Raw genomic sequence first — 27560 nt, 5'->3', positions numbered from 1 at the left:
TGTTTGCTGATTTTTATAAAATTAACCGTAGTTATAAAATAATAAACCGTCACAAAAGTTTGAAGCATGTTTCAAAATAAATTAAAATCACAAAAAAAAAAATGATGCTGCACTTCTGGATTTGTTTACAATTAATTAGATAAAACTAATATGCATCAAACTTTTTTTGAGCGCGGTATGCCCCTTAACCCTTTATGTAGTATGGGCACCGATTTTGTTGCTGTTTTTCTAATAAAGAATACAGATTTTCCGCTTCTCTTCTTTGAGTTTTTACACTTTCATTGTGGATAAAGGATATCGCTCTACATTAAATGAGCAGTTGTAACTTTGTTTATCAACATTACGAAATAATAAAATTAAAACGGCACAACGGCCACATAAAGGATTAATTAGTTTGAATCCGCCAGCCAGGTGGCAACACCGCCATTAATCGATAACTAAAGAAAGGAAAACAAATGTCGCTGCCGCAACAAGTGGATTTGAAATAATTTGTTTTTGTTTATTGAAGCAGTAATGTCGCTATCCCGGCTAAACACTCTAATGAAACTGGCTACCCAGCCCACAGGTAGGTACTCCGATCCGAAAGCACAAGATTGCGGCCTCCGGGTCCGCGATCTGAGTTCGGTTCAAAGTCCGATTGCCGGTGAACTTTGAGAGAAGCGTATCGCCAGAAATTTTCACATTTCCGCATCTCCGCCAGCCATCCGAGCCATACAGATGCAGCCCCAGAGGAACCTGTCCGCCCTGAGTTCGGAATCCGCCGGACCCGGCGGCCACTTCAAGACCCTGGCCATCAGCTCGCCCAAGCCGTTCGTCTACCATGTGGAGCTCCATCGTCCCAGCCAGTTGAATGCCATTAACAAGCAGATGTGGATGTGGGTTTGGTGACAACTCCGGAGATTCGGGATTCCATGGCATTAACCTCCCCCCACACCGTTTGCAGGGAGATCAAGGAGTGCATCGACGGGCTGGCCATCAATCCCGACTGCCGGGCCATCGTGCTGTCCGCCGCCGGGAAGCACTTCACCGCCGGCATCGACCTGAACGACATGATGAACCTGGGCCAGGCGCTGGCCGAGACCGACGACTACGCCCGCAAGGGCATCATCTTGGAGCGCACGATCAAGCTGTACCAGGACTCGATCAGCAGCCTGGAGCAGTGCCCCAAGCCGGTGATCACGGCGGTGCACAGGGCGTGCATTGGGGCCGGCGTGGACCTGATCACCGCCTCCGACATCCGCTATTGCACCGAGGACGCCTTCTTCCAGGTGAAGGAGGTGGACATCGGCATGGCCGCCGACGTGGGCACCCTGCAGCGTCTGCCCAAGGTCGTGGGCAGCCAGTCGCTGGCCCGCGAGCTCTGCTACACGGGTCGCCGCTTCGAGGCCGCCGAGGCCCACTCCTCGGGCATGGTCAGCCGCCTCTTTCCGGACAGGGAGTCCCTGCTGAGCGGAGCCCTGGCCCTGGCCGAGATCATCGCCAGCAAGAGTCCCATCGCCGTGAGGACCACCAAGGAGAACATGATCTACTCGCTGGAGCACACCAACCAGCAGGGATTGGACCACATTGTGGGTGTAGTATAGATCAGAGCTCACAGATAACTTATTCATTATGAGAAGCATAGTACTAAGTTAGAGGTATAGATGACTGGCTTACACGTTACCTACTATTGAAGGTGTACTCTTCTCGATGGTCAATGCTTTTAGTTTTACAACTCATAGATCAGAACCCATACATTATTTCTTCACTATTAGACTGAACAGTACTAAAGTTAGCGACATAAATAACTGAATGATTTGAACTTCATCTCTTTCCTTTCCAACAATACTCATTTAAAAACAAAACAAACTCTATTGCTTGTGTTAGTTATATATCACTATAGGAAACTTAAGTTGGCGAGTTAGATAAATGGATGGATTGAGCTTTATCTTTTGCCATTTCAAGTTAACTGAGAGTTGTAGGATAATAGTATTTATTTGATAAAGTTAAAAAGGAAGTTCTTTTTATAAGCAGGTATTTAAAATATGCTTAAGTATATACAACCTTAAACTGAACTTCTGCAATTCTCAACTCAAAATTGTATAAAACACATAAGAGCCTGTGAATGCAATTATTTTTACAATCAATGTAGTTGAGGACTTCGAAACTAGATCTGTAGCGATATCAGAAAAAAGAGGTGCCTAATAGAAATCAACTTTTTAGGGTCTGACTTCTACACATAGATCTCAATGATCTCAATATCAATCTCAATCTCAAAACCTTTTATCACTTGCAGCGCCTGCTGAATAAGCTCAACCTGCAGTCGGAGGACTTTGCCCAAGCAGTGGCCGCCCAATTGACCAAGGACGAGAAGCCCGTGTTTGCCAAGCTGTGAGCTCTGATCTGTGATCTGCGATCTTTGTGCCCCAGAGAAAACGAACGGCGGAAGGATCGAATTTAAAATGTATTCGCCATGTATGCACTTACAAATACACCAGCTGCCTTTACTTTAGGACTCAGACTGGCGCTTAGGGAAATTATTGTTTTTTGGGATGGATGCAGTGGAGCAGTGAAAGATGTACCGCGACATATGACTAGGAATTTTGTGGATCCCCCCCGCGCCGAAAGGCCTCACAACAAGGCGGAGGTGCCGGAGTCGTCCCTTTGCCGCTGTTGGCAGAGCTCCTGCAGAGCGCGCGGATCCTTGACGCAGGCGTCGGTGAGCACCTCCACCTGGCCGTGCTCGTTGATCAGCAGGTCGTCCTCGATGCGGATGCCGATGCCCCGGAACTCGGGCGGCACATCGCCGCAGTCCTGCCCAATGTAGATGCCCGGCTCCACGGTGAACACCATGCCCGGCACGAGGCGCGTGTTGCGCGGCACATGCGGCGTGTCGTGCACGTCCATGCCCAGGTAGTGGGAGACGTGGTGCGGGCAGAAGCGATAGCCCTGCCCGGCCAGTTCCTTGTAGTCGCTCACGGACTTGGCCACCAGCCCGATCTCCTGCAGGTACTTGCCCAGCTTGTAGCAGGTGGTCTCGAACAGCTGGTCGAGCGTCTCGCCGCCCGGTTTCATCACGGCGCCAACGATCTCCGCCTGCAGCTGATGCAGCATCTCGTAGAGCGTGCGCTGCGGGTCCGTGAAGCGGCCGCCGGCCGGCCAGGTGCGCGTAATGTCGCTGGTGTAACCGCCGTACTCGCAGCCGGCGTCCATCAGCACCAGGTCGTGCGGCCCCAGCAGCTGGCTGTTGCTCACGTAGTGGATCACGGTGGCGTTCTGCCCGGCGGCCACCACGGGCGGATATGCCAGGTGGCTGGCGTTGCGCATGCGGCACTTGTAGTCAATGGCCGCGAACAGGTGGTGCTCCGACTGGCCCGGCCGCGACTCGGCCATCACCTCGTTGAAGGAGCGGGCGGCTATGTCGCAGGTGCGACGCATCAGCTGCATCTCTGCCCGGGACTTAAGCAGCCGCATGGCCTCCAGGAAGGTGTAGGCGGGCAGCAGCGGACGCTGCTCCTGGCCGCTCAGCCGCACCATATTCTCCGCCAGCGACGGCAGGTCGCAGCTTTTCTGGTCGAACCAAATGTGCGGCTTGAGGGCGCCGGCCCGCTTGGCCAGCACCGCCTGCAGCTGGGCCAGCGGATGGGCCTCGGTGACGCCAAAGAGCGGCACGGACAGCTCGGGCCCAGTGCGCGGTCCGTCCCAGAGCTCGGCATGCGGGTCCTTGGGCCGCATGAACAGCTCAGAGTGCACGCTCTGGGCCTCGTCGATGGTGAGCAGGAGCACGGCGTCCGGCTCCAGGCAGCCGGTGAGGTAGTAGAAGTCCGAGTTCTGTCTGAACACGTAGGGGATCTTGCCGCTCATGTATTTTTTGGAGGCGGCGCCAAGCACTAGCTGTGTGTGGCATGTGGTTAATAGTGGGTTTCGGGGAGCAGATAATAAGGCTCACCATGTGGCTGGCGCTCGAGTGGCCGTTGAACTGGCCGCCAAAGCTGCGCGCATAGGCGCGGATGTTCTGCATCAGCTGGTTGCGCCGCTCCTTGAACTCGGCCATCTCCACGCCCGGCACCAGCTCATCCGGCCGGATTAGGTGCGGATGCGAGACGCTGGTGGGCTGGCCCAGGTTTCCCCGCTGCTGGCGCAGTATCTGGGCCACGCCGCGCACCTCGGACGCATTTAGCGTGACCGTGGAGTTCGGACCGCCGGAGGAGCTCGTCGTGGTTTGATACCTACATCGCTGTGGCCACAGGCACGTGGTGATGGCGGCACTGCGATGCGCATGCGGTGCGATTAGGCGGTCCAGGCGCCGCAGGACATTCATCGTTGAGTTGCCGCTCAAAATCCACAAGTTTCACACATAAGAGCCGGAAAAACTGACAAAAACAATAACAATCCGGAATAAAAACAAAAGCGAAACGTCCAGGGTTGCCAGATGGCGGAGAGCAAGTGTCCCGCCGATTGGCAGGCGCTGTTATCGATAGCTATTGAGCTTTCAAATCATAAGTAGTCAAAATCAAGCATTTTCAGGCTAAATAGGAAGCCTTTTTTTATTGAAGAGAAGGGAATATATCATTTAACTTAGGTACAAGATAAAAGATAATTTAGGAACAATTTAATAGCTTCAATTGGCTGGACCAGTTAACGATCGATATTGAACATAAAATATTTACAGAGTCAAGAAATAATAAAAATGGTAAAACATAAGCTAATAATACCATTTTCTGGCTTAAGAAGTTATATTTATAATTAAAAAGGAAGGAATGTAACAATTAACCTTATTACAAGTTAAAAAATAATTTAAAAACAATTTAATAGCTACAACTGACAGGAGTTGTAAACGATCTATATTGAGCTAAAAATATATAAAGAGCCAAAAAATAACAAAAATGGTAAGATTTAAGTCAATAATACAAATTTCTAAATTATAAAAAAAATATTTTTTAATTAAATAGGAAAGAATATAACAATGTATATTCAAAACCAATTTAACAACTACAATTTACAATATCAGTTTCCCATCCCTAATTTTTGAATATTTGGCAACGGCACTAAGCTTCGGAAGTCATCGATAGGAGCATTGACAGGTCCATCTCTAATAAGAAAACAAAGTGCAATCTGCAGCGGAATTTACGGAATTAAACAGAGGCTTTTCAACAGATTAACGAATTAGTTAGTTCTAATAGCTAGTGATTTTTCCGGACAATGTCGAACGAGGTAGGTGCTGGTGATTCCCATCCAAAAAGGCCAAGCGAAACTTAAACTTAGGCCAATCCCCAGTGCTTTGTGCCCCGGCTGCCGGTGGACAGCGAGGCGATCCAGTTCCACGACTGGGTCATTAGCTACGAGAAGTCGCATATCCTGAAGAGCAGCTGCAAGCTGGGCACCGACGAGTGCTGCCCCAAGGACTCCGCCGACCGCTGCGACCTCTGCCATTATCAGCACTCCCTGGAGCTGCCCCACCTGCCCGACATGGTGTTCCACAAGAACCGGCTGGTGCTCCAGCACAAGGACGGCGCCGTTCTCGAGTTCAAGCCCATGGAGGCCTTGGCCCTGGTGGACAACGGCAAGCAACCGCTGGAGGTCGCCTGCGCACAAGAGTGGCGGGAAACGCGGTGGGTACTCATTCAAAATATCAAACTCTAGACCCTCAATTGGGTAAAGTTTTAGTTAGTTCCAGTTAGATCCGAAGCAATAAGGCATAATCCGGAACTTAACATTGCACCCTCTTGAAATATCATATCATCTCATATTTATCTCAGCTTGGATTATCTTTATTTTTTCCCAAGATATATGGCAAAAAGCCCCCTTCAAACTCAAAAAATTTTGTCGAAATCTTAAGTAAATACTGAATTATAAGCCAAACCTAACTGGGAAACACCAAACATTTTTGTGATTCCAGTAGAAACGGTTTCCTTTCCCTCAATTGGCTTAAACTTGACAACTTCATAGTCATGTAACAACTGATTATTGTGCGTATCTATGAAAATGCATCTGTTACAAGACACTATAAGTTTTTCTGCCTAATGGCTAACACAACTTATGTGATCCCGACCAATTTCGATTTGTTTTTCAAAATAAACATTTCAAAAATCGTCAAAAATATCTATTACACCCTAAATATAACATAAATTATTATTTAATCCTTAGTATTTGGAACTCATTGGGGGCTTTTGGACCTTAGCTAAGTCGCTAGCCGAAGATCTTCGATCCTACTATTCCCAAAATAATAAATTGGCTTAGAATTAAATGGTTGCGTTCTATTTTCCAGCCCCGAACAGACCATGGAGGAGAAGTTCAAGCCCTTCGACTGGACATTCACATCCACCTACCAGGGCACCATGAACGAGAAGGTGCGCTCGGAGAGCACGGATCAGACCCTCAACAAGTTCAAGCTGATGCAGCGCGAGAACATCATTTTCTATCATGATCTAACCCTGTTCGAGGACGAGCTGCACGACCATGGTATTTCGGTGATGAGCGTTCGCATCGTAAGTACCCGCTTACAGCCAATATGACCTTTTTGTAACACACCATCACTCGCACTTTGACAGCGCGTGATGCCCTCTGGTTTCTTCATACTGCTGCGCCATTTCCTGCGCGTGGACGATGTGCTCATCCGGATGCACGACACGCGCTTTCACCACGAGATTGAGAACGACTTCATTTTGAAGGAATACATCCACCGGGAGGCGCCCTGCATAGACCTCCAAAACTCCGTGGCGTTTTGGACCAACCCAGATGAAATGCAGAACTTTCTGCCTGTGAAGACCAAGCAGTTGCACAAGCTCTTCTTCAAGTGATTCCCCAGATGCCCCTTTAATTCTCATATTGATTTGAACTGCTGCTATGTGCGTTTATTTATTGCCACCGGTGTGCGCATGCGCAGACATTAAAAGCGATTTCCTAAAAGGCACACTAAGAATACGGCTATTAATACGAGAATAACAATGGGCGGACCAGCTGCCAGCATCCACACGCCTAGGCGGTGCCAAGTAGGGCTGTCAGGGCTCGTTTGTAGTCACCAGAAGTCTCCGCCTGCAAAAAGAACATACATACGGGATGAAACAAGTTCGGAGTTGGGCTTAATTCATGCCCTATTTACACTACAATTACTCATTTGCATGTATATTGTTTATACATACTTTTTAACAGTAAGCCATTAATGAAATTTTGAAAAAAAATAGTCGATTTGGACAGAAAATAAACAGGGTAGTGTCATTTTAAGTGCTTGAAAAACGCAACCTACTTAAAAGCATGCCCACTTATTAATGCAATATGGATACCAATCTACATACAAATCTAGTGCCAAATTTGGTTAGTTTTTGAAAATTGTTAGGAAGCGAACGCTTAGCAACTGTAGTGCAAAAAGAGCATCTCAGTTCGGAAAGTAACTGAAATTGGGGATTCCAACGGGTAGCACCAATGTCGGGGCCAATACTTACGTCCTAGGACAACACAATCACCGCAACAAATACCGAATACAAGTAAAAAAGGGTAAAGGGATGCGTTAACCAGGTGCAAAGCACTCGCGATCGTCGCGAGATTCACTTACCACCACGGCGCTGTGCAGCGTGCGGTTGTAGATCCGCTCGAACTCCTGCTTGATGGTCTCCAGGTCGATCTCCGAGCGACTGACGATGATGCGGATGAGGGTGGCGTCATCGGTTCCCGCGCCATTCATCGCCTTGTACAGCCGGTTAGCAAAGAACGCCGCCGGCGACTGGACGCACTCAACTAGAAGATAGACAAATTGATGAAGAAACATTTAAAAACATCAAAACAAAAAGGGATAACTTTTGAAAACAAAGTGTTGTAGCATAAACAAATCAAAAGTATTAAAATAATATAAATATTATAATAACAATAAGGGCGTACATCAAAGCCATTTATAAGTTCAGTGAAAATAGCATTAAGTATTAAATTATTATTTATTATTTTATTATTATTGAAAGGAATTTATAACTTTTATGTTCATGCTGGATTTATATAATTTAAAGAACTTTTGGATGATTGAATTTACGCTACTAATTCTGTCAAGCTCATTCTTTTGTTTCACATGAATAAATTAAGAAATTTAATTGTAAAGTGTTGGTCAAACATTAATAAAATATATTATTAAAACAAAAATATATAAAATTAAAAAAATATGGTGAAAATACAGAGATTGTTCAAAACTGCATTGTAACTTAAAAAAAAAAAGAAGTTATTATATGTATATGGTTCTTTAAAATATACATGTGGAAACCAAACTATCGCCAAAGCAAATAATCAAAGCTTTTATACTAGTGACTCATTGATCAGAAAAGTATGTGATTTTCTACCTCTTGCACAGGCTTACAAAGTATTAATTATTTTGGTATAGCCAAACTATAGGAGCTAGAGGCTTAGGGTTTAATTTTCAAGTTCAAGTCAAGTTTGTTTTTAAATTTGGTTAACGCCCACAAATTGACACAAAAAAAAAAAAAGTTCCAAATCGAACCATTATTTTAGAAGTACTTGGAAATATAAATTCAAAAAACGAATCTCAATTGCCTTAGTAGTAGTGTCCCGGAAGTTCGGCAGATGGCGCCACCTTGGGGCATATTTATTTTAAATTCTTTTAGCTGATTAAGGGGTTTATTTAGTTTCTTTCTTTTTTTTTTTTAGTTTGTGATTTAAAGTAAAATTCAGTGAAGCGTTTAAAGGAGTACTGACCTATGGCCATCATGGCCTCGTGCAGCTCGTCGGACATCTCGTGCTTGATGGCCTGCTCGATGGTCTGGCCGGAGAGCTCCTTGTACTCCTCGAAGACGAGCCGCAGCTGCGGGAAGCTGGCGTGCGACATGATCCGGTTGAAGACCTCCTCGTCGGTGCCCAGCTTGGCCTCGCCGGCGGAGTAGAGCTGGGCGGCCTGCTCCTTGGCCTCGCCGGCGTCGACGGGGGTGCTCAGTCCGTCGCGGACTCCGGTCACGATCAGCGTGAGCAGGCGGCGGAAGAAGCCGGACGTCTCGCTGCACATCTGCTCGGCCAGCGGGCGCTGGTAGCGCTCCTCGTAGGCGGCCACGATCTGGGCCATCTCCTCGTTGCTCTTGGTGCACAGGATCTCGACGAGCGTGGCCTCCTCGGTGCCGATGCCGGCCATGGCGGCGTGCAGCTGCTTGCACAGGTACTCCACCGGCGGCATCATCAGGCCCACGATCACGTCCTCAAACTTACCGCCCAGCTCGTCCTTGAGGTCCTCGACCAGGTCCCGCTCGAACTCGGCCTCGTAGATGCCCCGAATCGTTTGCCTCTGCTGGTTGCTCCTGCCGGCCAGGACGTCAATGATCTCCTCCTCGTTGGTGCCGAATCCCTTCATCGCCGACCGCAGCACCTGGGCATCCTGGGCAGCGTCGAAGGGGCTGGCGTCCTTCACCGTGGGCACGGGCTACACGGGGAAAAATAAGTTCAACAAATAGGTTGCACATCACATCATATCACGCGGAAAAAAAATTAATAATAAATTTGGTGATATCCCGTATCAATTTGGTCTCGTTTCTTGATTTATCACTTGACATGTTCGATTGCCAATCCAAAACTGAATTGAATCTTGAATTTTTTTTTTTCTTTTTCGGTTTAAGAGAATGCAAAAATGATCGTTTTGCAATATTAATTTTAAGTTATTTAATGGCACAAGTTAAGTCGATTAAGTCTAGAAAAATACAACTTTCGTTAGGCTATTTGAAAATCCCGCTAAACGAATGACTCCAAATAGTATTAGTTTTTTTTTTTTTTGAATCTGTTATTTTCGTTAAGCTAGTACAATTAACACAAAATAATATTTTTAGAAAATATATAAAAAAATAAAATGTGTTTTCGTACATTTTTATGAATATACCACTTTAAATTGAAAAGTGTATTTTAAGGAACTGTTAACAGTCAAAGGTTTTTTGCTTTCTGATCACTTTACATTCTTTTACTACTATTAATTGCACCGCAGCTGTATATCCTATCCGGTTAAAAAATTATACATTTTATTTCCCTAGGCACGTCTATCATGTTTTTCTTCCTGTGTATCGAATGACGCATCGCGGTCATAGGCCAATCCCCAGTGCTTTGTGCCCCGGCTGCCGGTGGACAGCGAGGCGATCCAGTTCCACGACTGGGTCATTAGCTACGAGAAGTCGCATATCCTGAAGAGCAGCTGCAAGCTGGGCACCGACGAGTGCTGCCCCAAGGACTCCGCCGACCGCTGCGACCTCTGCCATTATCAGCACTCCCTGGAGCTGCCCCACCTGCCCGACATGGTGTTCCACAAGAACCGGCTGGTGCTCCAGCACAAGGACGGCGACGTTCTCGAGTTCAAGCCCATGGAGGCCTTGGCCCTGGTGGACAACGGCAAGCAACCGCTGGAGGTCGCCTGCGCACAAGAGTGGCGGGAAACGCGGTGGGTACTCATTCAAAATATCAAACTCTAGACCCTCAATTGGGTAAAGTTTTAGTTAGTTCCAGTTAGATCCGAAGCAATAAGGCATAATCCGGAACTTAACATTGCACCCTCTTGAAATATCATATCATCTCATATTTATCTCAGCTTGGATTATCTTTATTTTTTCCCAAGATATATGGCAAAAAGCCCCCTTCAAACTCAAAAAATTTTGTCGAAATCTTAAGTAAATACTGAATTATAAGCCAAACCTAACTGGGAAACACCAAACATTTTTGTGATTCCAGTAGAAACGGTTTCCTTTCCCTCAATTGGCTTAAACTTGACAACTTCATAGTCATGTAACAACTGATTATTGTGCGTATCTATGAAAATGCATCTGTTACAAGACACTATAAGTTTTTCTGCCTAATGGCTAACACAACTTATGTGATCCCGACCAATTTCGATTTGTTTTTCAAAATAAACATTTCAAAAATCGTCAAAAATATCTATTACACCCTAAATATAACATAAATTATTATTTAATCCTTAGTATTTGGAACTCATTGGGGGCTTTTGGACCTTAGCTAAGTCGCTAGCCGAAGATCTTCGATCCTACTATTCCCAAAATAATAAATTGGCTTAGAATTAAATGGTTGCGTTCTATTTTCCAGCCCCGAACAGACCATGGAGGAGAAGTTCAAGCCCTTCGACTGGACATTCACATCCACCTACCAGGGCACCATGAACGAGAAGGTGCGCTCGGAGAGCACGGATCAGACCCTCAACAAGTTCAAGCTGATGCAGCGCGAGAACATCATTTTCTATCATGATCTAACCCTGTTCGAGGACGAGCTGCACGACCATGGTATTTCGGTGATGAGCGTTCGCATCGTAAGTACCCGCTTACAGCCAATATGACCTTTTTGTAACACACCATCACTCGCACTTTGACAGCGCGTGATGCCCTCTGGTTTCTTCATACTGCTGCGCCATTTCCTGCGCGTGGACGATGTGCTCATCCGGATGCACGACACGCGCTTTCACCACGAGATTGAGAACGACTTCATTTTGAAGGAATACATCCACCGGGAGGCGCCCTGCATAGACCTCCAAAACTCCGTGGCGTTTTGGACCAACCCAGATGAAATGCAGAACTTTCTGCCTGTGAAGACCAAGCAGTTGCACAAGCTCTTCTTCAAGTGATTCCCCAGATGCCCCTTTAATTCTCATATTGATTTGAACTGCTGCTATGTGCGTTTATTTATTGCCACCGGTGTGCGCATGCGCAGACATTAAAAGCGATTTCCTAAAAGGCACACTAAGAATACGGCTATTAATACGAGAATAACAATGGGCGGACCAGCTGCCAGCATCCACACGCCTAGGCGGTGCCAAGTAGGGCTGTCAGGGCTCGTTTGTAGTCACCAGAAGTCTCCGCCTGCAAAAAGAACATACATACGGGATGAAACAAGTTCGGAGTTGGGCTTAATTCATGCCCTATTTACACTACAATTACTCATTTGCATGTATATTGTTTATACATACTTTTTAACAGTAAGCCATTAATGAAATTTTGAAAAAAAATAGTCGATTTGGACAGAAAATAAACAGGGTAGTGTCATTTTAAGTGCTTGAAAAACGCAACCTACTTAAAAGCATGCCCACTTATTAATGCAATATGGATACCAATCTACATACAAATCTAGTGCCAAATTTGGTTAGTTTTTGAAAATTGTTAGGAAGCGAACGCTTAGCAACTGTAGTGCAAAAAGAGCATCTCAGTTCGGAAAGTAACTGAAATTGGGGATTCCAACGGGTAGCACCAATGTCGGGGCCAATACTTACGTCCTAGGACAACACAATCACCGCAACAAATACCGAATACAAGTAAAAAAGGGTAAAGGGATGCGTTAACCAGGTGCAAAGCACTCGCGATCGTCGCGAGATTCACTTACCACCACGGCGCTGTGCAGCGTGCGGTTGTAGATCCGCTCGAACTCCTGCTTGATGGTCTCCAGGTCGATCTCCGAGCGACTGACGATGATGCGGATGAGGGTGGCGTCATCGGTTCCCGCGCCATTCATCGCCTTGTACAGCCGGTTAGCAAAGAACGCCGCCGGCGACTGGACGCACTCAACTAGAAGATAGACAAATTGATGAAGAAACATTTAAAAACATCAAAACAAAAAGGGATAACTTTTGAAAACAAAGTGTTGTAGCATAAACAAATCAAAAGTATTAAAATAATATAAATATTATAATAACAATAAGGGCGTACATCAAAGCCATTTATAAGTTCAGTGAAAATAGCATTAAGTATTAAATTATTATTTATTATTTTATTATTATTGAAAGGAATTTATAACTTTTATGTTCATGCTGGATTTATATAATTTAAAGAACTTTTGGATGATTGAATTTACGCTACTAATTCTGTCAAGCTCATTCTTTTGTTTCACATGAATAAATTAAGAAATTTAATTGTAAAGTGTTGGTCAAACATTAATAAAATATATTATTAAAACAAAATATATAAAATTAAAAAAATATGGTGAAAATACAGAGATTGTTCAAAACTGCATTGTAACTTAAAAAAAAAAAGAAGTTATTATATGTATATGGTTCTTTAAAATATACATGTGGAAACCAAACTATCGCCAAAGCAAATAATCAAAGCTTTTATACTAGTGACTCATTGATCAGAAAAGTATGTGATTTTCTACCTCTTGCACAGGCTTACAAAGTATTAATTATTTTGGTATAGCCAAACTATAGGAGCTAGAGGCTTAGGGTTTAATTTTCAAGTTCAAGTCAAGTTTGTTTTTAAATTTGGTTAACGCCCACAAATTGACACAAAAAAAAAAAAAGTTCCAAATCGAACCATTATTTTAGAAGTACTTGGAAATATAAATTCAAAAAACGAATCTCAATTGCCTTAGTAGTAGTGTCCCGGAAGTTCGGCAGATGGCGCCACCTTGGGGCATATTTATTTTAAATTCTTTTAGCTGATTAAGGGGTTTATTTAGTTTCTTTCTTTTTTTTTTTTTAGTTTGTGATTTAAAGTAAAATTCAGTGAAGCGTTTAAAGGAGTACTGACCTATGGCCATCATGGCCTCGTGCAGCTCGTCGGACATCTCGTGCTTGATGGCCTGCTCGATGGTCTGGCCGGAGAGCTCCTTGTACTCCTCGAAGACGAGCCGCAGCTGCGGGAAGCTGGCGTGCGACATGATCCGGTTGAAGACCTCCTCGTCGGTGCCCAGCTTGGCCTCGCCGGCGGAGTAGAGCTGGGCGGCCTGCTCCTTGGCCTCGCCGGCGTCGACGGGGGTGCTCAGTCCGTCGCGGACTCCGGTCACGATCAGCGTGAGCAGGCGGCGGAAGAAGCCGGACGTCTCGCTGCACATCTGCTCGGCCAGCGGGCGCTGGTAGCGCTCCTCGTAGGCGGCCACGATCTGGGCCATCTCCTCGTTGCTCTTGGTGCACAGGATCTCGACGAGCGTGGCCTCCTCGGTGCCGATGCCGGCCATGGCGGCGTGCAGCTGCTTGCACAGGTACTCCACCGGCGGCATCATCAGGCCCACGATCACGTCCTCAAACTTACCGCCCAGCTCGTCCTTGAGGTCCTCGACCAGGTCCCGCTCGAACTCGGCCTCGTAGATGCCCCGAATCGTTTGCCTCTGCTGGTTGCTCCTGCCGGCCAGGACGTCAATGATCTCCTCCTCGTTGGTGCCGAATCCCTTCATCGCCGACCGCAGCACCTGGGCATCCTGGGCAGCGTCGAAGGGGCTGGCGTCCTTCACCGTGGGCACGGGCTACACGGGGAAAAATAAGTTCAACAAATAGGTTGCACATCACATCATATCACGCGGAAAAAAAATTAATAATAAATTTGGTGATATCCCGTATCAATTTGGTCTCGTTTCTTGATTTATCACTTGACATGTTCGATTGCCAATCCAAAACTGAATTGAATCTTGAATTTTTTTTTTCTTTTTCGGTTTAAGAGAATGCAAAAATGATCGTTTTGCAATATTAATTTTAAGTTATTAATGGCACAAGTTAAGTCGATTAAGTCTAGAAAAATACAACTTTCGTTAGGCTATTTGAAAATCCCGCTAAACGAATGACTCCAAATAGTATTAGTTTTTTTTTTTTTTGAATCTGTTATTTTCGTTAAGCTAGTACAATTAACACAAAATAATATTTTTAGAAAATATATAAAAAAATAAAATGTGTTTTCGTACATTTTTATGAATATACCACTTTAAATTGAAAAGTGTATTTTAAGGAACTGTTAACAGTCAAAGGTTTTTTGCTTTCTGATCACTTTACATTCTTTTACTACTATTAATTGCACCGCAGCTGTATATCCTATCCGGTTAAAAAATTATACATTTTATTTCCCTAGGCACGTCTATCATGTTTTTCTTCCTGTGTATCGAATGACGCATCGCGGTGGCAAATCAATAAGTGCAATAGTGCAATAATGCCATCCCAGTTCACCTTGTATCTACTCACCTGGTAATCCATTGCGCTTCTTGTAAAATTCTTTGCTGTCTGCGGGTTTCCTCGATGTTCAGTTGGTAAACTCGCAAGTCGAAGATTTCTCTCTGGGATTTAATAGATGTAATATTTTTCTTCTGGCGACGTCTTGTTGTCTCCGCCTGCTCTTGGTGAATAATAGGTAGTTGAATATGGAAATGGGAGGCACTGCACTGGGGTTTCTCCGCTGTGCTCGCCGCTTTTTGCTCTCTCCACAGAGCACAAGTCTTACACTGAAAAAAAACGCTGTTTTATGGCATTTTGAGGGAGCTTGCTTTAATGAACTTTCCTTCCACTGGCCCATAGATTACGTCCAATCAGGCAATGCCAACTATTGCTCCAAAATTCATTTCAAAAAATTCAATATAGCTTAGAGAAGCCATAATAAAGGTCTTAAATAATTAAAACACAACGTCTTCTTATGTAAGACAAAATTCATGGAAGAATATTTGATATTTTTAATTTTGCCGAGACTTTTGAAAAAAATGCGCGAATCTTTTCTTCAATTTCAAAGACGACCTTGTAAAAGACCCATGAGACTATTTATTTGACAAAAGATATAATCAAACAATGAATAAAGAACGGGATTTTCTTAAATAAAAAAAAAAAACGCCTTGCGTTATACGAGTTTGGAAGCATTTTAATTTATTATTTCGTTTATAATTTTAAATTTGAATTAACTAAACTAAAAAAATAATAAAAAAAATGTATTTAGCTTTGGAACTCGAACACGGATTTTGGCAGGTGTACGTACCTATTTTATAATTTTACATGCAAACGACAACTTGATTCAGTGACATCATTTCGAATTTATTTATGTCGACTACTGTCAAATATTATTAATATATTAAGAAAACGTAAATAAATGTAAATCTCGATTTGACTGACTCAAAATTATATGAAAAACTTAAGAAACCTATTAACCTGCTAGTTTTACTTTGATATCGAGCTGATTTTTTTCTGTGTAGAAGCTTTTGAGAGCGCGACTTTCACGGTTGAGCTTTTGATTCCGCTTCTAATGGGGCTGCACTTGAATTCCAAAGCAACTGAATCATTCGGCACATTTCTTGAATTAATTAATTAAACCTGCTGACGAGATCGCCATTCCACTGCGAAAACTCGCGCCACACTACTATGAGTCTTTTGTATTTTTGCATTTCAATTGCAATGCAATTAAAAATGAGTTTCAATGGAATTTATTTTATTTATTATATTTTATATATGTAGTTTTATCAGGATCGTAAAAAGGTGGAGATCTCGAAATGTATGAGAAATTGCACCTTTGCTATCTCGTAGTCCCATGAAATCTTGAATCCATTTTATCTCCATACACTGATAAAAATAGAATAGTAAAAGAAATATCCGACTATTATATTCAAAATGATACATTTAATATTTAAATTAAATATTACATAAAAAATAAAATACAATGCATATTAAATTGCTTGATTTAATATTGAAATATTAGACTTAAAATTGTTCCTATTATTTTTAATTGTATTTTAAATTTTTAAATGTACATTAAAATCAAATTTTGTTATAAAAAAATTAAATTTCTTTTTAATATTTATATGTATAATATGAAATAAATAAATACGAAAAATACGTAAATGAAGTGCAAAATATTTGGATTTACTACGTTTCTTTTACCAGTGTTTGGGTGCCAATTAAAGACGCTATCATTTTAAATGTGTATATAGATATTATGTTTATTTAATCTCGTTAAATAGGCTTCGCTCTAATACATTTACATTTGGGCTCGTTCAGTTGAGTGGATGTAGCATTATCTTCAGTTTTCGTACGATCACTTCTGAGCCCCTTTTCCTGTCTGACTTGCTTTGTCTCTGTCTTTCATCTTCTCAGGTTTAAGCTTAATACGTTGTTGTATGTATATAATATGTAGTTTAATTTATTTTTGTGTTGCTCTCAGCCTGCCCGACAGTCGGTTAAACAAGCATTCTTCATTATTTTTAGATCCACAAATTAATATTTACCATATACCACCGTTTACCGTTTATCATGCCATTGGCAGATCCGTTCACATTACCAATAAAATTTGGCGGGATCCAAAATGATCAAGTTACTGATATTCACCAAAGTGGTTGCGATTGGCAGTGGGAACAGATCTGGGGTAATAGCAATGCTCTATATGTCTATATTCTGTCGAGTTTCATTGAATAAACTTTCTAATACAGTTACTGTGGTTACCTAGAGAATGTTGCAGTTTCCCTTGATTTCTTCGGGGATTGAGAAAGACGTGTGTGGTCAAGCCAATTCTGAGCATTTGGGCTGCGGATGAGTTTCGAGTTTCGGGTTCTGGGGTTCTGGGGTTCTGGGCTATACAAACAACTTAGCAGCGGGATCACAAAAGATACAAAAATACAAATTAAATTTCATTCAAGGACTCTCCTCCTGGGACACCTCTAAGCATCGGAGGCTTGGTATGGTATCAACTACAAACTACCAGCTACCAGCTAACAACTATCGTCCTAGACCTCGTCGCTCTGGTTCAGCTTGATCTCGCTAAGATGGGTATTGAACCGCGACCACTCGTCGCGCGATGGCTGCGCCAAGTTCTCGGCCACATCGTACACGTACAGCTTGCCGGCCTCGTCGCCGATGCAGACGTGCAGGCCAGATGGCGTCCAGGAGACGCGGTTCAGGGCCGGTGCTCCGGCCACAACGATCGAGGCTGTCGGCACCTCCGTGTCCTGGTTGAGGTTCCACAGGTCCAGGCGGCCGCTTCCATCGACGGCGGCGAAGAGTGCGGGATGCACGGGCGACCAGGCGACGTCCATCACGTAGTCCGAGTTATCCTCGAAGGAGTACAACGGCTTTGTGTCCTGCAAGAAGGGGAGATTATTAGGCAGGCGTTTTGTTTAGTTTAGGCAATATTAGACACTGTCTTAGCAACCGCAAAAGATTAATCGAAAGAGGGTAACTAAATATTTAAAAACACAATATTTAAGATTGAAATCAATTTAAAATTATGTTGAAAACTATAAACTAATTTGATTATCATAATATTAAACTCAAGAGCATTTTTTTACCAGTTTATCGCAATTAAAAAGTATTTAACGCCCTGAAGAACGGTACCAATTTAAAATAGGACAAAAGCAAAACATTTTGTAGATTTCCAGGACTTTTCAAAGTAAAAATAATCTGATTTAACATTTAATTTGCAATTATTAGTTGTGTTTAGTTTAATCAAAAGTTCATAAGCTTTTAAAGAACTTAATATAGATCAATTTAAGTAACTAAATACTTAATAACACAATAATAACGATGGAAACCAATTTTAATTCATGTAAAAAACTATAAAACTAATTTTTTAATTTAAATAAGAAATGACTCAAAGATTTGTTTATATTATATGTTTAGATTAATTGAAAAGCATTTAACGCAGTGAAGAAAAGTGCCATTTTAAAATCGGGCCTATATCAAATCATTCTTTTATAATTCCATGACTTTTAAAAGAGAAATCTGATTTGACCCTTTAGTTTGCATTTGCACACGATATAAGAAAATGTGAGAGCAGTCACATAGGTAAACTTGCTCGACACACGGATCTTTACACTAACAATTCATTCAAATTTGTTAATTGTGCTGGTAAAGTTTACAATAATATATAATCGCGAAGACTAGCGGTAATGCTCTCAAAACAGTGTTAACTTGGCAATGGACAACTTTCGTACCTTGAGCGACCACAGTTTGATGGTCCAGTCAATTGACGATGTGAGGAAGAGGTGGCCAAAGTCCGGCGACAGCTGATTGTAGTGCGTGGATATGCCGGTGATGGGGCCCAGGTGGCGTTCGAACACCTCGTTGACGCCGGAACGGAGGCCGTGGCGGGAGGCGGAGTAGACGTAGCCGTCCTCGCTGCCCATCACCAGGCTGTTGATCTCGTTGGCCGGGAAGGCCATCGATGTGATGGCGATCGCCTTCGACTGGCGCTGCTGCAGCTCCAGAGTGTCCTGCGGCTGCGAGAGCATGTCCAGCGACCAGGAGCACAGCTTGCCGTCCGACGAAATGGAGATGACATTGTGCGCATTCTGGGTGCCCACCATTTGGAGGCAGTAGACGGGATGCGTGTGCGCCGCAGCGCTGAGCGGTGTGCGCTGGATGGGCGTGCGCTTCTGCACGCGGTTGTCCCACAGCACGATTTGGCCCGAATAGGTGCCGCCGAGGATCAGGTTGGGATTGAACTTGGCAAAGCAGGTGGACATCACCGCACTCTGGCAGTGGAAGACGTCCTCGGGCGTGGTCTTCTTGAACTTGGTGTTCCACACCATCACCACGCCGTCCGGCTCGTTGGGGCTCTCCTCGTTGTTGTGGTAGGAGGCCACCACCAGCTCCGGGAAGTGGGTGGACCAGTCCATGCTGGTGATGCAGCGGTTCTTCGACCAGCGCTCGTCGTAGAAGACGCGGTTCAGCGACAGCCGGGCATGGGACCGCTCGTCGTTCGCCTCCTCGCTGTCGCCGCCGCCAATGTAGTCCGTGTAGATGTCCACGTTCTCCGAGAGGGCCCGCTCGATGACGCGGCCGGCGCGCACCACGAACCGCTGGAAGTCCTCCGACAGGATGATCATCTGCTTTTGCTCCTCGGACAGCTCGTTGACTGAAATAAAATGTTTGTTTGTTGTTTTGTGATATAGATAGAATCTAAAATCAATATTTGCTGCATTCGAAAGCTTCTGGGGTTTTAACTAATTTTGTCTAACTCATTCAATTGTGGGCTCGAAACAACCTTTTTATTGGTTATACATAGAACCGACCAAATAAAACAGTTTGTAGTTAAATAAAATTCCAAATTATTATTTAACATTATTATAATTAATATAAGTATAAGGTAAAAATTGATTACAAACGGCATACAATACAAATTGAACAGAAACATGTTTTGATTTTAAGGAACTTCAGCCTTAATAAGAAACTATAATTTCCTTCTGAATTCATAAGCCTTTTTAACAAATAAATGGAAAAAATTCAACTTTTAGAATAAAATTAAATTCCCAGTTCTCAGCTTATCAATTTCAAAATAAATATGCCCCACAAGATAAACGGATTTTAGGTGGCGCCATCTGCCGAACTTCTACAAGTGCAGCACCTCGAATTTTCAAATATCCTAAAATGTACTTTTATTATAATAACTTCTAAAATAATATGGTTCGATTTGGAAATTTTTGAGTAAGTCGATAGATGTTAAACGAATGAACACTTACAGCCTAGTTACTGACCTCTACCACGTCTCAAAGCGACATGAGAGAATTTCGCGATTTGTTATTTTGAAATAAACTTGCTCTGCGTAAGCAAACCTTGAATCTACATTTTAAATCTCTAAAATATGGCTTTAATAGTTTCCAAGATCTACACGCTAATATGAACGGACGAATATGACCAGATGGACTCGGATACTGATCCTGATAACGAATATGCAAATATGTATACTTTACATGTTATATCTATTTTAAGGAATACATAAATGATTATGTTACAGGAAAAAATTCATTATCGCGAATTCTTTAGCACAATTTGTGTGCACATTTTAAATCTAAAATACTCTGAGCCTGGTCCTATTTACAAATCAGTTAAGTAGGTTTATTTGGTATAAATTCACTCACCCTCCTTCTTCACCTCGGTCTCCTTCTTGATCTCGAGGGGTGTGATGGCCGGGGCGACGTCCTTGACGGTGGGCAGGCCGTGGGTGAGATAGCCCGGGGGCAGCTTGGAGGTGAATCCGTTGTCCAGATTCTGCAGCGAGCTCTCTTCGTCGTCTCCTTGGGCATCAAATGCAAGCACTGTTTAAGGTATAAAACTAACACAGCTAGAGGAACATGACAATCGACAGAACAGGAACAATTCTACTTTCGGCTCTTTGAGTTTGAGTTGATTCTTTTTCTTGTTTTCATTTTACGTTCTTCTTCGTCTTCGATTTGCATGGCTAGGAACTGCAATTTTCTGAGACTTTCTTTTGGCTTTGTTCATTTACATTTTTTATAGGTTTTTTGAGGCAGGATTTTGGATTGGGTGGGGGTATATGAAACTTAGTGTGTGAGAGGGAAAGCAATAGACATAGAGAGGGGGAGAGTTGCAGCACATTTGATTCTTCCTGCTTGCCTTCTTCATTTTTTTCCTGAGAGTGTGGGTGTTTGCGTGCGTGCGTATAATCGGGATTAGGAGAGAGAGAGAGAGTGAGAGAGATGGAAGATGTGACGGCAGGTGCATGACTGTTAATAAACTGTTAAACACTGTTAAGGGCACTCACACAGGTGCATATATCTGACGGTAATTTTTTATCGATATATACAGTGTTAGGTCACGGACAGGTGAGTATGCGAATGTGTGCGCTTGTGGTTTTCGATTTTTTTTCGGGGTTTTCACCTATTTAATATACAAAGCCAATTACTGAAATCAAAAGATTTACAATTTCCCTGCTTTAGTTTAGCTATGTTTCTGTTTCGATTAACTCTATCAACGTTATCGCTATTGTACATCGTTTTTTGCATTTTTCTCCACCCATTTTATAATTGCTTGCACTTAAAATTATTTAGTTTTATGCTATAAATATATTACACATATATTAAACATGGTAAAGTTAACGGCCGATTGATCGATTTTGTTTCTGTTACAGTGCTGTAATTGAAAAAGGGATCGAAAGCTAAGAGACAGGGACAGACAGAGAGAGCCGAAGCCGAACATCGCTCATGTGAGAGTAAGTGAGATGAAGCAAGCCTAGCATCCTGTCGCTGCTGCTGTTTTCTTTTATGAGAGAGGTTAGTGGTTAGGGCAGAGTTATCGTTATCATGACTTATCACGAAGTTTTAGGATGAGTGATAGGTATTAGCAACACGACACACAAAGGAGGGAAGGGAAGGGGCGGGGCAGGAGCGTTAGCAGTCATGCAAATGTAGACTTCACACAAGCAGAAATGAAGGGCGTGAGCGAAAGAGAGAGGGAGAGAGAGAGGCAGGCAGAGACACGGGTCGGGTCCGTTATTTTTAGTGTTGTGAGCGCGAGTGTGTGCTGCGGTTCAATTCACTTTTCAACACTGACACCTCAAAGGATCGATTTTTGACGCGTTTTCTGTGCTTTTGTTCTGATTTCGTTTCGTTTGCAAAGTGAGAATTGGAACGTTCCTATTTTGCTTCATGTCGATTCCGTCACTGTTCAATATTTTGGTTCGGGCGGCTGGCCTGTACCTACCTGTGAATTCATCCTCCCACTCTAAACCCGGATTAAGATTGTATTCATCTTGAAGAAATATAAAGAAATAAATATATTGTACATTGCTGGTAGTTTAATTTTTTGTGACTTTTGAAATCAAAACGAAAAAAAAAAAATGAGTTTGGCTCTAGCATACCGCCCATCAAAATTGATACATCGATCGATAGTCAATGTTTAAACAAAATGCATACGATAAAAAAGTGAAAAATGTTGGTTTTAAGTGTGCTTAACTTTGTTGCTTGGCGAAATTATCACACGAATATGTATATATATATGATTATATAGGGTTTATGTATAAGTACTATTAGCACACAAGCCTGGCTTATATGATGGAACACAAAAGGTAGCGAGGGGAGGAGAAACAGTTTATAATACAGCTTAGGATGTTCAACTAATATATATCTGATAGTTAATCATACAAACGATATAAATATACATATGCTATTCAATTCGTGCTTAAGATGGACTTTCGTTGTACACGTGTGTGTTTTAGGTTTGTGTTTTTGTGTCTTACAGGTTATCATAGTCTTAAAATAACTGTTGGAAAAAATAAACGAATAAAAATATTTGTTATAGAACGCTATGCTAAAAACGAATAAAAAAGAAAATTATAACAGAAAAAAACATTTGTACGGCTAACAGTATGGAAACCCGCAATACTTACGTTTGTTATACATAAACTAAAACAAAAAAAATCATAAAAAAATTGATAAACTCAACTTATAGGTTATGAAAACTACTTAAACGAATTTAAAACTTATAAATTGGGTGGAGATTACAAATTTTTGTTGATTTTCATTTCGATATAATCGCTTTACACACAAAGTCTATTTTTTCTGATACAAACTGAATCTCTTGCGATGTGGTTTTAGAGCTAATTGAAACAAACAAGATATAAATCATATGAAATGTATACATAAGTATATATATATATATATAAAGAAACGGTTGGGAAATCAAATCAAACGACCGAATAAGAAACATGGGTCGAAGAAGCAACTACGAGAAACTAGGATATAAACATAGATGTATCTATATAGGATAACGATATCAGGCATAATCTAGGCAAGTCAGAAGAAGTCTTAGGAAGAGCATAGATTGTGTTGGGTATAGATAGAGCAAACTACACAAATACATAATGCGAGTAATAAGAGAAAGGTTTAGATTTAAGATATACGATTACAGGTTAAGGCATACGATACGCTTTACGGGTGGTACACAGACCGCTACGGAGGCTGAAAAGTTCTAAGTACAAAATTACGCAGACAACGAGGACTACTCACCATAATAATCCGTAGCATGAGCTGCAGTTTTTTTTGCGTGCGTGCCAAAAACAGATAAGGGGGAGAGAGAGAGAAAGTAAATAGACAAATTATTAAATGCGCTCGAACGGTGTAAACGCTAAAGATCTATGGATATGGATATGGATGGTTGGATGTATGGGCAAACCGGATGAATGCTGGACAGGGGTGGATATGCGTGAAATGAGTCGAGAATGCAGCGTATATGGACCAAAACAGAACCAAACAGTGTTAAGGTGGCTATGATTTAAGGGGGCGTGGTGCTACCAACAACCTTTTACAGAAAAGGGAGATATTGACCAAAATAATAGGTAAATAATTATCGACAGAGGGTCAAAGGTGACACATGACACAGTGTTTTACAATACACCTATAGAATCACTAAACAATAGAAATACAGGACTATAGAAAATTACAAGTTTTAAGCAAATTAAATTTAAATTTTAATACGGTAAATATTGATAAATTTCAAAGGTTAATCTATCTAGTTTGTAAATAATATGACGTTATTGTTATAACTTGAATGGAAACTATGGTATTTTTTTTTATTCCAAAATAGCATTAATTGAACTTATTGAGTTCTTAAATATTTGATATATATTTTCAAGAGAAAAAAATATATTGACTATTATGGGTGGGAGGCTGAATTGGCAGCACAGCAGGGCAAAAAAATAATGCGATAGGGGCAAAACAAATAGAAGGGGTTTTCAATAGATGATTAATTGACCAGTGACTACTGTTACAAAACATCGTTCTTGGGGATTGTAACCAAATCGAGTTGAAGCAAAGCAAAAGAAGCTGTCATAATTTATGCAATCGGTTGAATAATCCACCAAATTGTTTGCGCTTATACGATGCTGATATCCTTCTTCTGCCTTATTATGCAATATCACAGGAAATCGTATGAGCGTTTCACATGGCACTCTTCATATACATTTTTTCCATTTAATTTTGTATCATAACAAAAATCGTGTGCTAATATGATTACGTGTGGAGTTTGCTTATAATTAAGATTAGTACCTTTACGTGGACGCCACCAGTCCTCCATATATCCTGACAGAGGCGAGGAGTGGCAAGAAAGAACTGTATTTGTTATTTTATTTCACTATGGGTTATGGTTTTCTGTTTGTATCTTTGTTTTCTCTGCCGGTTGGGACGGGATGGGAAACTCTTGATGGGGGAGAAAAGCGCGTATTCGGGGGCAGCATTGCGAACTAGCGCCAGACAGAAAGGGACAGATGGGAGGTACTGAGATGGACATAGTAAGTTCCTCCAACGAACGGGGACAAGGACATGGACATGGACATGGACGTGGACGTGGACGTGGACGCAGGGAAGCCAAACACAGTAAACAACGAGACCAAGAATAAGAACGGCAACAGTAGCGAAAGATGGAGTCAAACTATGGATAGGGGACTCAACTACAGTAGAGCCCAGCTTCTCTCCCCGGGGGCAATACGCACCATCACCGTTTCCGCCGCCGGTACTGGTCGTCTGGGTCTGTTTCGTGTAGACCAGCGTCTCCTTTGGTGGAATGTTTGTTGCCTGCACATTGTAGACGCTCAGGTTTAAGGGCTGTTTCTTTCCGCCGCTGCAGGTGCACAAAAGAAATCAGTGTCAGCTGAAAATTAAGACTAGTCTCGGGAACGGAAGCCGGAATGCCCTTGCAGAGCCATGAGCAACTAAACAACCCTAAAAGACTATTATTCTTCTGATTTATATTAACTAAGCTTGTATGTTTTCTTTTTCAAAACAATTATGGATTTTTAAAACGTATTTTTCTCGGCCGTTAAATGATTAACAGCATAAGCATGGCGCACAGATATATTGAAAGGCTTTCGAAAACAAAGGGAACTTCTACTCATATTAATATAATTACAATTTGGTGTTGTCGCTAATAGTTAAATTAAGCGGAAAACTGAAAGTGTATATATCGATCTAAACACTTTGCAAACTCTGTTGTTATTATAATATAAATAAATCAAATCATTATACAATAGGGTCAAATTGAAATCTAGGAAATAACTTCTTAAATCCTACTGGGGCAGTTTATCTAATTAGGCCTTCCAAATTCTCATTACAACTTTAAATTATATTTTAGTTTAGTTCATTGCCGGCATAAAACTTTTCTATACTAGATAGTAAAGTAAGTGAAAAAAATGGCTCATGAAAGCAGCTCTTTAGAGCTCTTTAAGAACATAGACTTATCTTCCAACAGGCTGCTGTTGTGACAGCTCATCTAAACGCTATCTGTGGAAGATCCTGCAAACTCCTGGCTATGATTACAATTCTCCCTGCAAGGTTTTGGTGGGTGGTGGTTGGTGGGTGGTGGGACTTACAGTGGACTTACCTTTGCCCATTCACGGTGGCTTGGAGGCTGGCGTCGGGGGTCTGTGTGTTGGAGTTGTCCGAGGTCATCGAGTTGACGGAGGAGAGCGAGGACAGGACCTCCGAGACGGGGGCCACGCCCAGCGATGACAGCATTTCGTCGAGATCCCTGAAATACGGATGGATGGATGGATGGATGGATGGATGAGATGAGTCACCGTCACCGGTGTTGGATTGGGATTCCGGAGTACGCACTTGCGCTGATCCTTGTCGATGCCTGCGCCGCCGCCAATGCGTCCGGCCGCCTCCTCCATGTCCTTGATCTCCTTCTCGCGCCGCCGGCGGTCCTTTTCCTCGCGCAGAGCGGCCAACTTGGCCTTCTTGCGTTCCAGCTCAGCCTTGCGATCCATTTTCCGGGGCTTTGGGTTACCTGCTGGGACTTGGTTTCAGAGCAACTGGTCGTGGGTGTGTGCGGGGGGATCTCTCGCGGGCGGAGTACTCTGCAAAAGGGAATGCATGATTAATTGCTGGTAGCCAATATTGGTAGCTCCCTGATGATGTCACCAACTGGCCAGGCCACAAGCAAAGAAAGTGGCTGCGTTAAGTGCATGTTTTGTTTGCCAGGCCCCCAAATATCTGGCAAACGTAATTCCTATTGGAAGTCACTCAATTACTCGCCCACTTATTCGCAATGCACCTTACTTTCTTCGGCAAAAAAAAAAAAATCAATAATCTAGTGACGTCGTTTCTTCCTGGACTTTCTTTCATTCCTTAGCTTAGACACTTCCCGGAAAGGTATTTCCATCAAATACCCTGCCACCCACCTCTTTACGTTCCTAACACGTTGCACTGCAGCTGCTTAAGTACTCAAATCAACATTTTTCAACCAGTAAAAATGCGACTTTACTTTTAATGTTTTGACTAACTATGGCAGAGAACTAGGGATGGCACATCGCCAGCTACCCGTTACTCGTGACGACTGTTGACACAGCAGCCACAAATCGGTGAGAGATCAGGCTTAAAAGATACTTAACCCAGTGAAATTAACTATAATATTAAAAAGTTTAACTTTCAATTTAGTGTTTACCATAAAAATTGAATATTTTTACCTGATGGCGATAACAGCCAACAGCTGTCGTGACAGCGATAGTTTAACGATCTGGCAGCACTGTAGCGCTTAACAGCACACGTAAGTTACAGTGACTCACGATTACATCTTATGTTAATAGAAGTTAAACATTTGTATTAAATAAATTCACAAATCAGCTTAATTTGTTGCTTGATTATTATTAATTGCCATTGCATATATAAAGCACAGGGGCGTAGTGATGGCAAACATTATCGTCTTTCCAGAACGCAAGTTCTTTTTTCGGTTTTGATCGCCACCACTGGCTACTGGCTAGAAAGGTAAGAAGGCGGGAGAATATTTATTTGAATTTACTCATGAAATAGAAGATGACTTTTTTAAATAGAAATACTATCTTTTCAACAATGAATTTCTTAATCATGAAATATAATGTCTTTACTCACGAATTTTTGTTAAAAATGTCTTTAAAACATGAAAAAAATAATAATGTTGTTTTGGAGGAGTTATAACATTTCTTGATATTTATTATTTTGATGCAATTTATATTTGTGATGGCCTAAATAAAAGAAGCATTTAAAAAAGTGAGATAATTTTTTATGAGTGCTCGTAAGGTACAGTTATTGCCTTTCTTTTTTTAAATATAGCTTAAAGGACGAGTAAGTTAAAAATACATTCAATATTTTTTTGAGTAATACGTGTTTTGTTTATATTT

The 27560-nt window shown here is 42.3% G+C and overlaps 7 protein-coding genes across 20 annotated transcripts; 3 read left to right on the top strand and 4 right to left on the bottom strand.

Annotated features, from left to right (window-relative positions):
* Positions 1 to 411: 411 nt before the first annotated feature.
* LOC128264517 (delta(3,5)-Delta(2,4)-dienoyl-CoA isomerase, mitochondrial) lies at positions 412 to 2500 on the top strand. The gene is made up of 4 exons (XM_053000032.1): positions 412 to 565; positions 701 to 875; positions 944 to 1568; positions 2276 to 2500. The coding sequence occupies exons 1-4, from the start codon at positions 514 to 516 to the stop codon at positions 2372 to 2374; spliced, it is 951 nt and encodes a 316-aa protein (XP_052855992.1). The 5' UTR covers positions 412 to 513; the 3' UTR covers positions 2375 to 2500.
* LOC128264509 (xaa-Pro aminopeptidase 3) lies at positions 2425 to 4412 on the bottom strand. Its single transcript, XM_053000022.1, has 2 exons — positions 3929 to 4412; positions 2425 to 3873 (listed from the first exon to the last, which is right to left on the bottom strand). Exons 1-2 carry the CDS (start codon positions 4298 to 4300, stop codon positions 2611 to 2613), a joined length of 1635 nt encoding a protein of 544 aa, XP_052855982.1. The 5' UTR covers positions 4301 to 4412; the 3' UTR covers positions 2425 to 2610.
* Positions 4413 to 5048: 636 nt separating this feature from the next.
* Positions 5049 to 6901, top strand: LOC128264519 (TIP41-like protein). Its single transcript, XM_053000035.1, has 4 exons — positions 5049 to 5193; positions 5257 to 5591; positions 6248 to 6467; positions 6531 to 6901. Exons 1-4 carry the CDS (start codon positions 5182 to 5184, stop codon positions 6777 to 6779), a joined length of 816 nt encoding a protein of 271 aa, XP_052855995.1. The 5' UTR covers positions 5049 to 5181; the 3' UTR covers positions 6780 to 6901.
* LOC128264518 (annexin B10) lies at positions 6808 to 9401 on the bottom strand. The gene is made up of 3 exons (XM_053000033.1): positions 8674 to 9401; positions 7532 to 7713; positions 6808 to 7014 (listed from the first exon to the last, which is right to left on the bottom strand). Exons 1-3 carry the CDS (start codon positions 9314 to 9316, stop codon positions 6958 to 6960), a joined length of 882 nt encoding a protein of 293 aa, XP_052855993.1. The 5' UTR covers positions 9317 to 9401; the 3' UTR covers positions 6808 to 6957.
* A 188-nt stretch (positions 9402 to 9589) lies between these two features.
* Positions 9590 to 11694, top strand: LOC128264532 (TIP41-like protein). Its single transcript, XM_053000051.1, has 4 exons — positions 9590 to 9595; positions 10038 to 10384; positions 11041 to 11260; positions 11324 to 11694. Exons 1-4 carry the CDS (start codon positions 9590 to 9592, stop codon positions 11570 to 11572), a joined length of 822 nt encoding a protein of 273 aa, XP_052856011.1. The 3' UTR covers positions 11573 to 11694.
* On the bottom strand, positions 11601 to 15058 carry LOC128264516 (annexin B10). Its single transcript, XM_053000031.1, has 4 exons — positions 14885 to 15058; positions 13467 to 14178; positions 12325 to 12506; positions 11601 to 11807 (listed from the first exon to the last, which is right to left on the bottom strand). The coding sequence occupies exons 1-4, from the start codon at positions 14894 to 14896 to the stop codon at positions 11751 to 11753; spliced, it is 963 nt and encodes a 320-aa protein (XP_052855991.1). The 5' UTR covers positions 14897 to 15058; the 3' UTR covers positions 11601 to 11750.
* A 1532-nt stretch (positions 15059 to 16590) lies between these two features.
* Positions 16591 to 26742, bottom strand: LOC128264506 (cytoplasmic dynein 1 intermediate chain). 14 transcript variants are annotated; one of them, XM_053000005.1, is made up of 10 exons: positions 26586 to 26742; positions 26017 to 26261; positions 25784 to 25930; positions 24897 to 25024; positions 24454 to 24516; positions 23416 to 23436; positions 22112 to 22159; positions 20530 to 20685; positions 18604 to 19526; positions 16591 to 17751 (listed from the first exon to the last, which is right to left on the bottom strand). In XM_053000005.1, the coding sequence occupies exons 2-10, from the start codon at positions 26169 to 26171 to the stop codon at positions 17398 to 17400; spliced, it is 1995 nt and encodes a 664-aa protein (XP_052855965.1). In that variant the 5' UTR covers positions 26172 to 26261; positions 26586 to 26742; the 3' UTR covers positions 16591 to 17397. The 14 variants fall into 14 exon arrangements, with proteins under 14 accessions (XP_052855965.1, XP_052855967.1, XP_052855969.1 ...); XM_053000007.1 differs by having other exon boundaries at positions 20530 to 20682; XM_053000009.1 differs by having other exon boundaries at positions 24454 to 24486.
* Positions 26743 to 27560: the final 818 nt, after the last annotated feature.

Source organism: Drosophila gunungcola, unplaced genomic scaffold (assembly GCF_025200985.1).
Source record: "Drosophila gunungcola strain Sukarami unplaced genomic scaffold, Dgunungcola_SK_2 000072F, whole genome shotgun sequence".
In the NCBI taxonomy this organism is placed as follows: Eukaryota; Metazoa; Arthropoda; class Insecta; order Diptera; family Drosophilidae; genus Drosophila; species Drosophila gunungcola.
The sequence above is the reverse complement of the archived record's forward strand: the minus strand, read 5'-3'. Positions and strand labels throughout refer to the sequence as shown.

Bases quoted from the DNA above. Each gene is read 5' to 3' on its own strand.
- LOC128264517 (XM_053000032.1), top strand. From the start codon at position 514: ATGTCGCTATCCCGGCTAAACACTCTAATGAAACTGGCTACCCAGCCC. The intron at 566-700 runs GTAGGTACTCCG...CATCTCCGCCAG, and splicing joins ACTGGCTACCCAGCCCACAG to CCATCCGAGCCATACAGATG. The intron at 876-943 runs GTGGGTTTGGTG...CACCGTTTGCAG, and splicing joins ATTAACAAGCAGATGTGGAT to GGAGATCAAGGAGTGCATCG.
- LOC128264509 (XM_053000022.1), bottom strand. From the start codon at position 4,300: ATGAATGTCCTGCGGCGCCTGGACCGCCTAATCGCACCGCATGCGCAT. The intron at 3,874-3,928 runs GTGAGCCTTATT...TGCCACACACAG, and splicing joins ACTCGAGCGCCAGCCACATG to CTAGTGCTTGGCGCCGCCTC.
- LOC128264519 (XM_053000035.1), top strand. The intron at 5,592-6,247 runs GTGGGTACTCAT...TCTATTTTCCAG, and splicing joins CAAGAGTGGCGGGAAACGCG to CCCCGAACAGACCATGGAGG. The intron at 6,468-6,530 runs GTAAGTACCCGC...GCACTTTGACAG, and splicing joins CGGTGATGAGCGTTCGCATC to CGCGTGATGCCCTCTGGTTT.
- LOC128264518 (XM_053000033.1), bottom strand. From the start codon at position 9,316: ATGAAGGGATTCGGCACCAACGAGGAGGAGATCATTGACGTCCTGGCC. The intron at 7,714-8,673 runs GTCAGTACTCCT...TCTATCTTCTAG, and splicing joins CGAGGCCATGATGGCCATAG to TTGAGTGCGTCCAGTCGCCG. The intron at 7,015-7,531 runs GTAAGTGAATCT...TTCTTTTTGCAG, and splicing joins CGCTGCACAGCGCCGTGGTG to GCGGAGACTTCTGGTGACTA.
- LOC128264532 (XM_053000051.1), top strand. The intron at 10,385-11,040 runs GTGGGTACTCAT...TCTATTTTCCAG, and splicing joins CAAGAGTGGCGGGAAACGCG to CCCCGAACAGACCATGGAGG. The intron at 11,261-11,323 runs GTAAGTACCCGC...GCACTTTGACAG, and splicing joins CGGTGATGAGCGTTCGCATC to CGCGTGATGCCCTCTGGTTT.
- LOC128264516 (XM_053000031.1), bottom strand. The intron at 12,507-13,466 runs GTCAGTACTCCT...TCTATCTTCTAG, and splicing joins CGAGGCCATGATGGCCATAG to TTGAGTGCGTCCAGTCGCCG. The intron at 11,808-12,324 runs GTAAGTGAATCT...TTCTTTTTGCAG, and splicing joins CGCTGCACAGCGCCGTGGTG to GCGGAGACTTCTGGTGACTA.
- LOC128264506 (XM_053000005.1), bottom strand. From the start codon at position 26,171: ATGGATCGCAAGGCTGAGCTGGAACGCAAGAAGGCCAAGTTGGCCGCT. The intron at 24,517-24,896 runs GTGCGTATTGCC...TAACAAATACAG, and splicing joins CGGCGGCGGAAACGGTGATG to TTCTTTCTTGCCACTCCTCG. The intron at 22,160-23,415 runs GTGAGTAGTCCT...TATTTCTTCAAG, and splicing joins TCATGCTACGGATTATTATG to ATGAATACAATCTTAATCCG.